Here is a 16,080-nt window from a genome sequence, read left to right as displayed (position 1 = left end):
TGTTATAAAAATAATAATATAAAGGGATATGAAAAAACAGCAAATAAAGTTTCAAAACATATAATAGAGAACTGAAATGCATAAATGTCACTATATATTTATATATATTGTATATGAGGCCCCTAGAATTATAAGAAATGCAAAAAATTCACTGTTAATAACTTTCTCAAATTGCCCCCCTTAAAAATCAAATAGTCCCCCTGTGGGGCTGTGCCCCACATTGGGGAACCACTACCTTAGGTTCATCTGGTGGCTTAATCTACAACGGCCAGGTTAGATCTCAAAGACCAAGACTTCTGACTTACTGGAGTGTGTGTGTGTGTGTGTGTGTGTACGCATACACACACGTGCACGTGCGTGTGCATATGCATGTGTGCCTGTCTCTTGTCTCTCCCTCTCCCTGCCTCACTCAGTCCCTCTGATAATGTGAACTTGCCCCATGGAGGGACCAACGTGCCCAGAAACAGAGGGTGACCCCCAGCCAAGAACCTTCAAGGGACGGAATCCTACCAACAACCAGGCAAGTGAGTGGATGCAGTCACCACCCCCCCAACACCTCAGGGTACAACACCTTAGTGTGTTGAGCTGAGGGGCCAGTGCAGCTATAGCCAGACTCCTGACCTGACCCACAGAAACCGCGGATAACAATGTCGAAGCGCCAGGTTGCTACATGTTGGGTAACTGTTACAGAACCGACAAAGGAGAGTGGTAAGGTGCTGGAGACCACACAGCTATCTCTCCTGAACTGTTCATGTGCTGGCCTGTTTCCGGTGTCAGCCACCTGCTGTGGGTTTGTCTTTGCTACGGAAAGAACATCATAGTGAAATTACAAAACAAGGAGATATGAAGCATGATGCAAGAAAAGAAAACTGAGAGCCCAGCTGGTGTGGCTCAGTGGTTGAGCATCGACCCATGGACCAAGAGGTTGCCGGCTCCATTCTAGGTCAGGGCACATGCACGGGTTTGCCAGCTGGCTACCCAGGAGGGGATGTGCAGGAGGCAGGTGATCGATGTTTCCCTCATTGATATTTCTATCTCTCTACCTCACACCTTTCCTCTCTCTCTAAAAATCAATGAAAACATCTTTTAAAAATCTGAGTTAGAGCTATGGTTCATCACATAAAAAAGTAGATTCCAAGTGAATAAAAGAACAAAGTGGAAAAAATAAAGCTAGGAATGCTGTATCTGGCAACAGCCAAACAGGAGCTTCAAATCAAGGCTCTTGCTGAAAACAATACAAAATAAATTAATACAAATATCCATATTTAAATCTGTGTGGCAAGATCAGGGCACTCCTAGGACAGGGAAGGGAGGCGCAGGGAAGCGAAAAATCAATGCCTCTAGCCAGCACCACCACCTGGAAGATGCCATTGTGAGAGCCCACCCAAGGGTATTTACCGCCGTTCTGCTTACCATAAAGGCAAGCTACTGGAGACAACCTAAATGCCCACCAGTAGGTTCAAATAAATGAGGGCACATCCAAACAAAATACCAAGGTAGATCTTGACGCAAATGAAGCTTACAAATTTGGAGATAAATGGAGAAATGCAAACACTAGCTATCTGGCAATGCTAATGAATTATTGTTTGTTGTCTTGGTATGTGTAAGAGTTCTTATCTTTAAGAGATACATACTAGAATATTTAATGAAACAACGTCAAGTTTGTCATTGGCTTCATGATCACCTGGCTGGGATTGAGAAGCATGGACGGACAAGAGGGCTGTGAAAGGAGGTGGTAAAGGATGGTGACAGGGATGCAGGGGTTAGTTTTTTTTTAAATTATCTGTTTATATTTACCCAAATGAAAAAGCCTAGGACAACTTGTGGAATAAAATAGAAGGGAACAGAATGTGAGTTCATTTATGTGAAGTTGTATAATACATGTATACGTTTAAACAACACACACAGCTAAAGAGTTAGTCCCCAAAATCATCACCAAAGGGTAAGAAGAGTCACCCTGGACTATGATTTTCTGATACCATTTGAATTTCTAAATAAACCCTATATAGCAGGTGCTCAAATAATGACATTGGATTCAATGTCGTTTCGTTATAACATTGGTGAGATGCCATAAAACCTTACCTCTTGTGTATATCAACTGGCCTGTGGTAAAAACTGATTTCATTATACGTCATTTCACTTAAAGTTGCAGAACCTACCGGCAACATTGAGGACTTAGTGTATTTTTGTAATTAAAGCACAAAACTACTGTCATTTTCTAACAAAAGATACAGTCACAAGTATAGCAAGATCTAAGGATGAGCCCTAGTTGGTTTGGCTCAGTGGATAGAGCATCGGCCTGCGGACTCAAGGGTCCCAAGTTCGATTCCGGTTAAGGGCATGTACCTTTGTTGCGGGCACATACCCAGTGGGGAGTGTGCAGGAGGCAGCTAGCTGATCGACGTTTCTCTCTCATTGATGTTTCTGACTCTCTATCCTCTCTTTTCCTCTCTGTAAAAAAAATCAATAAAATATATTTTTTAAAAAAAATCTAAGGATGATGAGGGAGATGAGGATGGAGGCAGAAAGCCATGGACCAGAGCTCAGGACCACACGGAGCATCCATGGAAAAGTAACCAGGATGACAGCAAGAGACAATGGAGCAGAGCCCATGACCACAGAGCTGGCCCTGAGGCACAGGCCTGCGGAATCAGCTGGGAGCAGAAAAGCAACAGTGTGGAGAAAACAATGACCAGGCAAGTGCCAATCCTTCCCCCACAAGAAACCCGTGTCCTCAGGAGAAAATCTCAGGTCCATCAGTAAAGGGAAGAGGAAGAAGTAGGAGTTAAATTGACCAATGCCAGCAGACTCAGAGGAAAGGAAGAGGAACAGGTGTGGCAGACTGAGGGGGAGGGCGGGGAGGAGGGAGGCGGGAGGAAGGGATTTGCTTTTGGTGCCAGGAGCAGGGGGCTGAGACTGCCAGGGTTTCTGAAATTCAAGTGAGGCCCTGAGTTCTCTGCCAGGGGCCGTGACATCAACAATGAACACACATTACAACTGTTCTTCTCCATGATAAGCAAAACTGGGATTCAAAGGGGCAGCCTAGGTTAAATTCCATTGTTGCTTTTTCTTTAGTTGGATTCGGAGCTCTCCAGTCTCTTCCGGCTCTGAAGTGCTAAGATTCTTCAGTTCCTCTGCAATAGCGCCTCCTTCGGCCTCCTGCCTCCACCACCACAGCCCACCTCTTCAGAGTGAAGTATAAATTAGCATTTCCATCCCACTCCTGCCCACCAAGCTGGACCCTAAGGTCAGTCAAATGCTGACTCACTTAACTATTATCCTCCACCCCACTCCACAATGCACAGCGCAGGAGCTGCCGCCTGCTCACGCCGAGGTGTGCGGTTCTGTTTCCCGCTGAATCCAGTATCTCACTCCCCAGTGACAATCCTTCCTAGAAAGAAGCAGACTGAGCCACAGCATCTGCTCTTCTAATCCATCACCTGCCTCCTTCAGTCATCACCTCAACTCATGCTTTTCAGCCAGAAAAATATTAAACCTATTCTAGAACAGGCACAAATGTAAAACTGCCTGGAAGAAAACAACATGGTTCCAAAAGCATTTTTAACTATTTGCTTATGTCCCACTTTCTGGCACTGGTGGCAGATTTGCACTGGGTTAGCTCTGGAAAGCACCGACTGCGTTCTCTCACCTGCTGCATGGTGGACACTGTTCACCAGGACCTGATGGGGACACCTAACAGAGGCTAGGATCTGATTTGTCAGGAAGCTGCTCCCTATTATTTCTTGTTCTTTATGACAAAACTGCCCCATGTCCGCCCTCCTCCTAGCTTCAGCCCCTAAAGGGGAAGCCATGGGTGTCAGAGGTACTGCCCATCCAACCCTATTCCCCAGGGTGAGTCCCTGCTGCCCACCGCCCACAGGATTCCTCTGAATTCTAGCCACGGCAAGCTGCAGGTGGGATGGGCAGAAGTCTGCCTACAGAAAGACTGCAGCAGAGGCAGGGAACAGGGCCAAAAAGGCCACGTGGTCCCGAGCTCTCAGTGGTGAGCAAGTGTCCTCTTCATAGCCTGTGGGTCCCCCACACCTCGTCTCTGGCAGCCTGTGACTCACTGAACCCCACCTCTGACGGCCTGCCTACTTCACTCCTGAGTTCAGGTCCTCACAAGGAGCCGACCCGCCCCCGCGATCACACTCGGAGTGAGGTCTACCCCCAGAGCTCTGATCAGACCAACTACTCAGGGCCAAGAAGCATGTGTCAGAGGCCCAGGCCTGTGACGAACTCCAAATTTCTTCAAAGCCTCACGTTTTATTCTTCAGAACCCATCTAAGAGTTGCCGGGGCCAGGCCGAGCACGTGATGCATCTGGTCCTTTAATCTTTGCTTCCCTGAGAGAAGAGTACGCCTGTTACCTCATTTTATAGACGAGTCGCCAAGCCCTGGAGAAGATTCTGCCTGAGGTCACAGCACCGGAAGCGGCAGAGCTGCGACTCAGAAGCAGGCAGCGTCGGTCCACTCGAAACCACTGCCTTGGTCCTCACGCAGAAATCGTTTCCAGGAGAACACCCACGGTCCTGCGGCTCCGCATGCACTCGGCACCGAGGCCCGGGGTTTCTCCTGAGGGTAACACAACAGGGCGTAGAGACATCTTCTGCTCCTCTAATATACTGATTTTATTAGCTAATTTTAAAAGTAACAATACACTAATCTGACTTCTCCACTGGAAAATTTATTGCAGCATACTTTTTTCCCTTTTACAACAAGCCTAACTCTCTTTTTAACAAAAACAAAGTCATCCAAGGCCGGGAGTTTGCACAAGGACCAGTGCTCCTCCACAACCCCCATGGAAGGCCCCGGAAGCCTGCAGAGTTCAGGGTCTGAAGGCTGTGCGGGGTCTGGGTGGGTAGATGGCAGGAGACGAACAACTGTGACAAGAACAGTACACCATCACCATGGACCCTTTCCCTTCCCAGGGGGAGGCAGGGTCTCTAGGACCATGGTCCACACCTGTCCAGACCTCACTCCAACAAAGGCCTATGAGATGGGGCGGACAGGGCCACCATCGTTGCACAAGAGGTTGGGCCCACAGTCATCACAGAAAACCACCTCCACACTACCCAGCTCCTATCCTTTCCATCCCCAGTCAGACCTGGTCGTGCAGCTCCCATAGGAGCCACTTTACAGTTTGTCAGGAAAAAGAAGGGGTTACATCCGTGGGGGGAAGGCATCTCTACAGTCCCCACTTCCGGCCTGGAAATGCTCTGCAACACCTACGTCTACAGACAGGATTTCTCCAGAGTTACAAAACCCCATGAGATTGTTCAATGTTGTGACTTCCCTCCCACCCAAGCTGTGTGTGTGTGTGTGTGTGTGTGTGTGTGTGTGTGTGTGTGTTGGGGGAGGGGCACCTCAAGGCATCATAAAAGGAGAATGAAACACCCAACTATTCCACAGCCATCTTAGCTCATAGGCTACCTATTTGGATAACATTAAGGCAAACTTTTATCTTTTATGCTGCACATCATTTCAAACAAGGTATCTAAATTTAAAAAACAGATTTTTCAAAAGAACTGCTAAAGTTATAATAACTTCAAAAAATAAATAACGTCTTTATCTGGATTAATCTAAAAGTTCACCAGGTCAAAGGTAAGTGTGGCTTTTTAACTGACCCCCAAACTCAGCTATGAGACAAAGTTAGAAGTTGAACTCTCACATACATATCTCCCTCCTCATCCCACTTCCCTTCTCTGCAAAACAGGATTTAGGATCTATCAATATAGGTGGCATAAGATATTTTCACTCAAACCCTGATTTTTCTGAAAAGCAAACAAACCAACAGAAAAATAAGACCCATAGTAGGTACTCCAAGTCATTAATACTTTTAAACAAAGGAAGTAAGATATTATGCAACAGCTAAAAAGATCTGATGGGCTATACTTAGGCTGCACTGTAATCATTTACCCAAGAAGCTACAAGAATGCACACTGCTACTGTGAACTCGAGCCTCAGAGTTTTGATGATTACACTGAATAATGATGAACCAATATACACTAATCACTCAAGTGAAGAAAAACATTAAAAGTACCTAAATACTATCTGTATTTAATGTTAAAATCCAAGGCTTATAGTGAGGTGATTTTATACTTATGACTCTCGCTGAATGACAAAAGCAAACAATTGTTAACATTTCGCTGTGAAATGAAAAACAAAACTTTAATATCCTTAATATATAAAGAGTGGATGCAAATAAACATGAAATAAACACCTGAATAAAGAAAATGAACAGAGGGTATGTTCATCCATTCACAGTGAAACACTGTTTTAAAAGGGAAATATTCAACTTCTAAATAAAAAAATGCAAGCTAAAACAAAATGCCATTTAATATTTCACCTGTCCAATGAAGCAAGCTTGTGGGTTTTTAAATTATCACCTTATCGAATTCAATGTTGAAAAGAGAATGTTAAAATGGGCTCTCACCTACAATCTGATGGAAGTAAAAACTGGTACAATAATTTTGGAAAGTAATCTGATAATCTCTCAAAGATACAGTGCATATACGTGCTGCATCACGCACGTCCTCACACACCCACATCCATCCATGCACACTCATGCCTATCCAGGCACGGCTATAAACATCCACACAGAATTACACTTCCAAGAATTTATCCTAAGGTATCATCATGGATCTGGGCAAATTTGAGATCTAACTGGAAACCACTGGCATCCCCAACATTGGGAACTGAGGAATTAAGGTACATCAGCATGGAGTAAGGGTTGTCAAATTACTTGATATTCTCCACTCTCTTATAAGATGCTGATTTCTTTCAGGACTCTCAGGTAACCCACACATCTGTGCTCCAGAAAGTTCAGCAGCGTGCTATCCAACACTCAGATGTGCTCATTTCTAAAAATCTCTTCATGCCCCTCGTATGTTATTAAAAGCCTGGGGCAAACAAGTAAGTGTTGGAGAGAATGTGGAGAAAAGGGAACTCCTGTGCATTGTTGGCGGGAATGCGAATTGGTACAGCCACTATGGAAAGCAGTGTGAAGTTACCACAAAAAATTAAAAATGGAGCCCGGCCGGTGTTGCACAGTGGTTGAGCGGTGCCCTATGAACCAGAAGGTCACGGTTCGATTACAAGTCAGGGCACGTGCCCGGGTTACAGCCTCAATCCCCAGTAGGGGGCATGTAGCAGGCAGCGATCAATGATTCTCATCATTGATGTTTCTCTCTCTCCCTCTCCCTTCCTCTCTGAAACCAATAAAAATATTTCTTTTTTAATTAAAAATGGAGCTGCCTATGCCCCAGCAATTCCACTTCTGGGAAGATATCCAAAGAAACCCAAAACACTAATTCGAAAGAATATATGCACCCTATGTTCACTGCAGCGTTATTTACAATAGCCAAGATTTGGAAGCAGCCCAAGTGTCCATCAGTAATGAGAGGATAAAACAGCTGTGGTCCATTTACACAATGGAATACTTACTACTCAGCAATAAAAAAGGAAATCTTGCCCTTTGCGATGTTCTATAAGGGGACACGAGAGCGCACAATTCGTGGATGGATCTGGAGAACATTATGCTAAGTGACATAAGCCAGTCAGAGAAAGCTAACATCATATGATTTCACGCATATGTGTAAACTAGTGAATAAAATGATCTAACAAGCAAAATAGAGCAGACTCATAGAGAGCAGGCTAGGCTGACAGCTCTCAGGCAGAGGGGGGCAAGGGGTGGGCCTGGGTGGGGGGATGCTGCAAAAAAGAAATAAAAGAGAAAAAACTCATGGACACAGACAACAGTGTGGTGATTGCTGAGGGGATGGGGGTAGGAGGAGGTGGAGGAGGATAAAGGGGGAATAAAGGTGATGGGCAGAGACTTGACTTGGAGTGGTGAACTCAATACAGTATACAGATGATGTGTTGTGGAACTGTGCACCTGAAACCTGTATAATTTTGTTAACCAGCATAACCTCAATAAATCCAGGAAAAAGTGGGGGCAAAAAAGTCTGGGGAAAATGGTAAACAATCTAGAAGGTTGCATCAGTGTCTTTAAATGTCTTTTATGTTCTCCATCCATTTTACAGAAATCAGAACTGGATATTATGAGTACGGTTTATGTAGGAGACTCAGCAACAGTGGACCCATCACCTAGAAAGGACTTTCACTCTATAGGCAAAGGAGTGGGGAAGGAGTGAATACACGTTTGAATTTAAAACGATGTGTAAAGGTATGCATCATTTTTTAAATATATATTTTTATTGATTTTAGAGAGGAAGGGGGAGGGAGAGAATCATTGATTGGCTGCCTCCTGCACGCCCCCTACTGGGGATCGAGCCCGCAACCCGGGTATGTGCCCTTGACCAGAATGGAACCTGGGACCCTTCAGTCCGCGCAGGCTGATGCCCTATCCACTGAGCCAAACCAGCTAGAGCGGTATGCATCATTTTTATCATTTCCCATTTTAACTCACTTTTTCAAGAACTGACCATCTATAATTTCCTGACGTGTCAAATAAACGTATAGCTGCTGAAAATAACGTGGTTAAAAAAAGTGACTGACTTGGGGAAATACTGACACTACATTAAAGAGAAAAGGGCCCTGACCAGTTTGGCTCAGTGGATAGAGCATTGGCCTGCGGACTGAAGAGTCCCGGGTTCGATTCCAGTCAAGGGCATGTACCTTGGTTGCAGGCACATCCCCAGTAGGGGGTGTGCAGGAGGCAGCTGATCGATGCTTCTCTCTCATCGATGTTTCTAACTCTCTAGCCCTCTCCCTTCCTCTCTGTAAAAAAATAAATATAATTTTTTTTAAAAAGAGAAAAGGAAGATTAAGTAGAACATACAGTACATTTACATCTTTGTAAAACATGCCTTAATTAAATATGACTAAATAAAAATCCAACAGGAACATACTATAAAATACCAACAATTCATCTCAGATACTGGCTGATGATATTTTTTTCTTCGTTTTACTTTCCGGAACTCTCTAAGTTTTGTACAATTAACATTACTTTTGTAACAGAAGAACTTTTTCAGTACCTCAAACTCTCTACTCATGGAAATTCTGCTAAATGTACATTCCAATGATTGTGACAGAAAAGCTGGTTGGTGTGACAGGACTGTCATTCATTGAAAACAAACTCACGGTCTATGCTGAGCTGCCACCCACAACCACCTGGGAATGACGAGTTCCTCTGTAGAATGAACCAGGAAGGAAGCCAGCACACCTGCCACCTGTCACCTGGGCCGGGGAGGCACAGCACAGAGCTCACCTGGGGGCTGTGGAGACTTCGAGCTCTGGAAACTGTCGGGTTTTCCGGCTTACAGGCAATGACCACCTGGGCTCCTGCCTAGCGGAGATAGCCCCTGTCTCCTTTTCTTAGACCTTTGGGGATGTGATGTTATGTAAGGGACACCAGGGTGCACAGTTCAAGCATGTGTGGTAAGAGAGGCTGCATTTTAGAACCTGAGGATGCAAAGCAGTTGCATTCATCCCATCAAACAAGCATTCCCTTTAAAACGGGATCGTGCAAAAACTGATGTTGATGAACAGGGTCCTAAGCTCAAACAACAGACCCGACAAGAAGAGGTGAACTCAACTCTTCCCTCGGGAGGTTCCAGGTCACCTGTGGCAGATCTGAACGGCACCGTAAGCTGCAACAACGGAAAAGCGAGTCAGCCTCCAATACAAGTCCTCACGCAGCGTCGGGTCTGCAGGAGTCGCATGTCGTCAGCAGGGATTTACTGACGGCCGACTCCCTTCCAGGCCAGGTGCCACACAGACACAGCAGCCATACTATTTGTGGCCGACACCCTAATAATGGTAATCATTTGAGTTAGGAGGTGCCCGAGGGTCAGCCAAGGCCAACACCCCACGTCCCAGATGACGTACATCCCAGAGGTCTTCTGCCCTCAGCAAGGATCCATAGGGTCATGAGAGGTGCAGGCCATGTGCCACCTCTGACCCATTCCTGGTCGCTCTTCCCTAGAAATCCAGTCCCTCCTAAACCGTATGAAAACGCAGGCCAGAGAAGCCAGGTGTCAATGACAAATGAGAATTTCCTAATTGTCCTAACTGAAAAATAATTACTAATTTATTAAATACCAAGAGAGAAGGCCTCTTTGAAAAGGCGATGATGTGAGGAAAACATCGTCTAGAAGTTACACAGCAAGTGAGGCTATGCATCAATACCACAGGCGAATTTCCTAATTGTTTCACAACCAATTCTGAAGATAATTTTTTTTTCCACACAGCAGAAGGACAAAGCTAAAAAAAAAAAAAAAAAGCTGATTGTACGAGGGAAAAAAGATATCCCTTTTATCTTTTGAGTTTTATAGCAGGTGTTTGTATAATACCTCTTTTAAAGCAAGGTGTTCCAGGGCAACACTTTTAATTAAGCTCTATCTTTCTGCTGTTTAATACCATCTCAGAGTTCTCCATTTTCATTCCACGTAGAGAAAAATTAACTCTGAAACATGAAAACCCTATTGCAAAAACAAGCACACCATCATGGACTTCTTCTCTACTTAAACCTGAGTGACTCGGGCTAAATGTACCACCCTCTTAATCTCCAATGTGAAGCTGTTTCTTTATGAGGGCAGGCAAAAGAAAAGGCGGTACTAAATGACTGAATTAGTGTCCATTCCCAGAACTCACTGCATCACAGACTGGCGGAAACAGCAGGTTATTGCCATGCCAGGTTTATTTCTTCAGCCCTGAATTTCATCACCGAGGTCTAGGTCTGCAAAACGATACTCAGGACATGTATTTTTAGATTAGCTCATTAGTCTCCTATTGGTATTAAACCAGGCCTCATTATAGCATCCCTCTAAAGCTTACATAGGATGCCTTTTTCTTTGGTCTCCAGCTCTCAATAATACAACTTAGGGATTTTTTTTTTTTTTCCGGAACACAAGAGGACTCACAGAGCAGCTTTCAAACTGAGGCCCATCACTCTAGCTGGGTTGGCTCAGTGGATAAGGAGTCAGCCTGTGGACTGAAGGGTCGAGGGTTTGATTTGATTCCGGTCAAGGACACATGCCCGGGTTTTGGGCTACATCCCCAGTAGGGGGCATGCACACTCCCTCACCCACTGACTCTTCTAGTTCCAGTTCTAAAAGAACTACGGCCGCTTTGCAGGTCCTTTATCTTATATCTACAGTTTTCCAAATAGTAATAGCATCAAACTGCTCATGGGGACCTACAGATTGGAAAAAGATGGTGGGGAAGGGGAGCAGCCCAGGCAAGGACACACACAGGTGCCCACACGTAACAGTCATATCAGATGCCATCCACTTTCTACTTCACACAATTACAACCTTTAATACGAAGATCTAACCATTATGACGTTTATATTTCCTTTAAAGTTTACTGTTGCCTTAGAAGCTTTCCTCAGTGCTGAAAATGTAATTGCACTCTCAACAAGGCAAACCTTCCCAATCATGACCTGTGCTCATGGGAACTGTGGTAGGCACAAAATAAAACTCACAGACACCTAATTTTATAAATCAATAAACAATAAACTACATTTTTCACCTACGAGGGTGACAAGACCCCATGATGGAGAGAACAGGCCCATGGCTGTGGGAACACAGGTCCACGCAGTTCCAGGGCAGTGACTGAAATGCATGCTGCCATGTCCTTTGACCTGCCATGATTCTCTCTACAGGAACTGAGAAAAAACATTCCAAGATGCACATCTAAGGATGGTCCCTGGGCTTCAGGTGTGAGAACAAGGGACAGCCTGCATGCAGCCAGTGAGTCCCAAAACACATACATATACACACACACACACACACACACACACACACAGGGCCACGGGATCCTGTGAAGGCAATGATGGAAGACCCCAGAGAAGTTGAATGACCAATCAGTATTCTTTTCCAGGCTCCACTAGCCCCCACCAGGATGTTGGCAAATACAAGGAGAAGTGGCCCTCGGGCGTCTCAGGCCTGGGGAAGGGACCGCTGTCACTGTGTAGGCCAGTCCCCTCAGCAAGGAAATTCTTGCCCCAAATACCAATAGCAGCCAATATTTCTCTTACATTAAATTTCTGGACCTAACCCCAAAAATTGTTGCTAATGGTCAATTTTGAGCGGCCACGCTTGGGGCCTTTGTAACTTCCACAAAGTGTGTCCATGCTGCTGCATCTTCCCTTCTCTGCTTCCTCCTCCTCCGCACCGCGTATGAATAGTGAATTTGAACTTTACTATCAGAATTCTTCACCTCAAGCACATAATAACTTAATTCAAATAAGCGAATGTTGAAGGCAAGAGTGAAGGCTCTGATGGCCTGTGGCCTGCTCTCATCTTTGCTTCTCAGGCCAGGCTGGCTGGCTTCACTGAGACTGGCAGGAGGGGGCGTCTCGGGTCCTAGAGCAGCCTGGCTTCTTTCACCCCTCTCGCCACACCTCCCCAGCACCATCTCCCTCCTCTGTCTGACCGGAGTAACACCAGAGAAGCAGGAGGACAGACAGGGACTCACCCTGAGGACGCCTAGCGGCAGCCCACTCATCCCTGCCATTTTAAACACATCCTAGCACACCTCCCGCTGAAGAGACACACTTTTAAAATGAAATGTTAGCTACTAATCACCAAGGAATCAGACTCATTTTCCAATATTTCTGGGAAATGTGGGGTTTTTCCAAACAAAGGAATTACAGTGTTTTGTCTAAATACATTTTTTAAAAAATACACAAGTATTTAATCTGTGTTCTTGAAACAGAAGACATAAGGTTTACAGTTGGTGCCAGAGTACAATACGGGAGCCCCACTTCCATGCTCTTCCCTGATCCTCACACACCACCTTCGCTCTCTTCCTCATCCTCTGATTTCAGTGAAAACGGCACTGCTTTCCTGAGAGGCCCCCAGCACCTGGCCCCGCCACTCGGCTGTATCCCACCAACTGCAAGCTTGGTGAGAAGCTCACGTTGGACACAAGCACTCAACAACGGCAACAGTGGATGCGTGAACCGAGGAGCGCAGGTGACCATTACTTCGGGTGTCTCCACCTCTAGCCCACACACCAAGAACTGAGGCAATGAAATACCCACAGGAACCAGTGGGCCAGGCTCGTGTACAAGTCTAATCTGAGGTGCATCTACAACAGGACAGGCAAATAGCTCCAAGTCTTTCCAGAAGACCAGTTGGCATCGGGCCCCTTAGACCAAAGACACTGTTAAGCAGGTTAACCTGCAACAGTCGTCCGTGCCCAGACCACCCGCCACGGGCCTAGTGTAGTGCAGCTCACCTGTCAGGACAGTCATGCTGCCCCTCTGCAGGCCCTGCCAGCCCCGTCCACTTCCCCTCTCCCTCAAAGGTGGCTCCTCTCCTACCCACACCCACTACCCCTTCACGTCCAGTCAATGGGCTCACTCCTGCCCAGCCATTTCCCTGGCTACATCCCTAAGACGTGCTGGTCGCCCTGGACCTCCACTGGACATAGGAAGCTGCCACACCGTTTTTCCTCATCCTCCTCACCAAAATCTGACAGGCTGACCCCTCAAGTCTCCCAAGTTTGTCCTCCTCTGTGACCCCCAAAACCTAACTCCAGCCCCCTCCAGTCTCCCTGGGCCCCAACAGCCTCCCATGGAGCCCCCAGAGCTCTGCAAACCTGGGGTCGTAGTCCACCCCCTTCAACCCGAAAGGCTCGGCTCCCACCTGGGATTTTGATCTTACACTTAAGAAAAAACTGAAACACCACTGCTTAATTAAATTAACTACTTCTCCTTTCCCCTGCAACACGGCTGCCAAAGTCATCTTTCCAAACTCAAATGCCACCCGCCTACTTAAAAAAAAATAAGGTTAACTAGAGAAAAGGCCAAAGAAAAGTAAATGCCCTTACTTGACCAGTCTCCATTCCCAGCTTGGTCCAGCAGCCCGGGTGGAACCTGGCTGCAGCCACTCCTGACATCACCCAGCTCTCAGGACAGGGAAGGCCACTTCCCCTGTTTCTCCCCTTGCTGCTTCTCAGCCTGAACTACATACCCCATTATCATCAGAGCGCCCAGGACCAAACATCAGCTCCAGGAGAACCACCCCACAACCCAGACAGCCCTCAGCTGCCCCTCGCTTCCCAAGGGCTGCTTCTCCAAAAGAGAGTGAACGTCAGAAAAGGCTGTTGATGAGCCTTTCTCCCTGCACCCAGATGGCAGGGGCCGTGACTGTCTCTTTACATCCTCCAGAGGCCAACAAGGCGTCAAAGAGTCTCCCCTCTCCACTAGTCATTAATAAAAAAAGAACAGGTAAACTGGGCTCCCTGAAGCACACAACCCCAGAATTGCACGCACCCTTACAGAGGCACTGGGTCCAGCGGCACCTTCTGCAAGATGCCACATTAACCAGCTCCTGGGCACATACTAACCTCTCTTGCCTCTGTGGGGAATACATGGGCAAATGCAATTAGAGATGATAAAAATCAAGCTAACGTGATGTACGGATTACGACTTCAACTTAAAACACAGCGCCCAGGATGCAACTGTGTGTTCATACACACTCTCCACCAAATCAAACCCAGCGCTGGAAGACAGGAGCCAAGCGCGAGAGCACGCCCATCAATCAGTGAGAGCATGGGGCGCTCTCGGGCAGACTTCTCAGAGTCTATTAAAACCTCTGAAACGACGAAAAGGCATAATGACTATTATTGGTTCCACAGATCTGGACACATTTTGACTTCCTCTCGCTGTGTTTCAGGTCGATGTAGTGCACCTGAGCTGTAGTTCCACCTCTGTGCAATAAATCAGTAAATAAACAAACAGCCTCTTCTCACTGATGTTTACAGGACAATGCATTCTAAGAAACACTGAAGGATAGAACTGGGGCTTCAGTGACTTTAACTGACTGTATTACAAAGTGCAGTAAGAACTACGGAACCAATAAAACAGACTATGTTTTTAGACCTAAGGCCAATTTCTTGGAACAAGTTAACAAAAAATCATTCAATATATTCTATTGTTTCATGACAAATACAAAGCAAATTTTTTACATTTCATTAATCACCAAATTCCATTTTTCTGAGGAAAAAATGTGGCCAAAACAGGGTGGGTTTTAAACGGCAGGAGTACTTTGTTGATCAAAGCTGAATTAACTTCCTGCACTCTCCACAAAGCAGGTACACAGGGGCATTCTGCACACAACCAGTCCCCCCTGGTCCCAGCCCTCCATCTCACTGAATTCAGGGTGGCCTTCAACAAAGGTATTCAAATTTCTAAGTTAATAGTCTGAAAAGATGAAGGAAAAGTCAGATGATATCATTTTAGCCTCATGCAACATCTGTCATTGGTGCCAAGGCTGCAAAACCCAGGTGTAGAAGCAAATCACACACATCTCAGTAAAAAGCTATGAGAGTTATTTCATCTCTTTCACTTTTATCCCGTATTATTTGCTTTAAAAGTCTGGTAATAAACAGCACTGCAGTTTGTGTTGTCATTCTAAAATAAAGTGGGAAAACTACAAAGAATGGAGGCAAATATCTGTCTATAAAACCAAGCAAATATACTTACATCTTTTGCCATGTTATCAGATCCGTGAAATCAATGCTATAAATGTTCACCCTCCAGAGAAGAAAAATGATTTTTCTGAAGGAAGGAAAAACAGAAATGAGTGAGAATGAGAAAAGAAGTTAATAAAATATCAACATTTTCCCCAGTACCAGCACCAACCATCCTGACTGCCTCTGCAGGTAGCAGGCACTTTCCTTTCTAAACCCACACTCCATCCTCAAAGCGCAGCTGGGGAAAAAAAAAAACAAAAAACCCACACCTGGGATTTCTGAAAGTCATCTAAATGAACGAAAATGCATCCAACACCAGGATGCCCAGTCCCGCTCCCTGCAGACCCCCGTCCACCCCGAAGCCCACACAAAGACTCCCGCACGGCACCCGGTCGGGCCTGGGACCCAGCCTGCGCCCGCGCACCCAGGGCGCAGCTGGGGACCCCTTGCCAACGCCTGGAAGCAGCCCCTCTGTCCCTGCGCAAAAGCGCACCCCAAGGAGCGCCCGGGTCCCGCTGGCTCGATCCCCTCGCCCACTCGGCCGGCCGGTAACTCTGACAGGTGGGCTTCCGGGGTCCGGCCTCCGGCCTGTCACTAGGCCGCGGCCGCCTCGCCCCGAGCGCCTCCCGCG

The 16,080-nt window shown here is 46.3% G+C and overlaps 1 protein-coding gene across 1 annotated transcript in view; it reads right to left on the bottom strand.

The window, feature by feature from the left end:
* Nucleotides 1–15,539, bottom strand: part of TFDP1 (transcription factor Dp-1) — a 51,073-nt gene extending 35,534 nt beyond the window's left edge. The window contains exon 1 of the mRNA XM_006769300.2: nucleotides 15,460–15,539. Within this exon, the coding sequence (XP_006769363.1) occupies nucleotides 15,460–15,471 (12 nt within the window). The 5' untranslated portion in view covers nucleotides 15,472–15,539. The remainder of the gene's footprint in view (nucleotides 1–15,459) is intronic.
* Nucleotides 15,540–16,080: the final 541 nt, after the last annotated feature.

The sequence above is a fragment of the Myotis davidii genome, unplaced genomic scaffold (assembly GCF_000327345.1).
Source record: "Myotis davidii unplaced genomic scaffold, ASM32734v1 scaffold444, whole genome shotgun sequence".
Classification (NCBI taxonomy): Eukaryota; Metazoa; Chordata; class Mammalia; order Chiroptera; family Vespertilionidae; genus Myotis; species Myotis davidii.
Note: the sequence above shows the minus strand (reverse complement) of the source record. Positions and strands in the feature narration are given on the sequence as shown.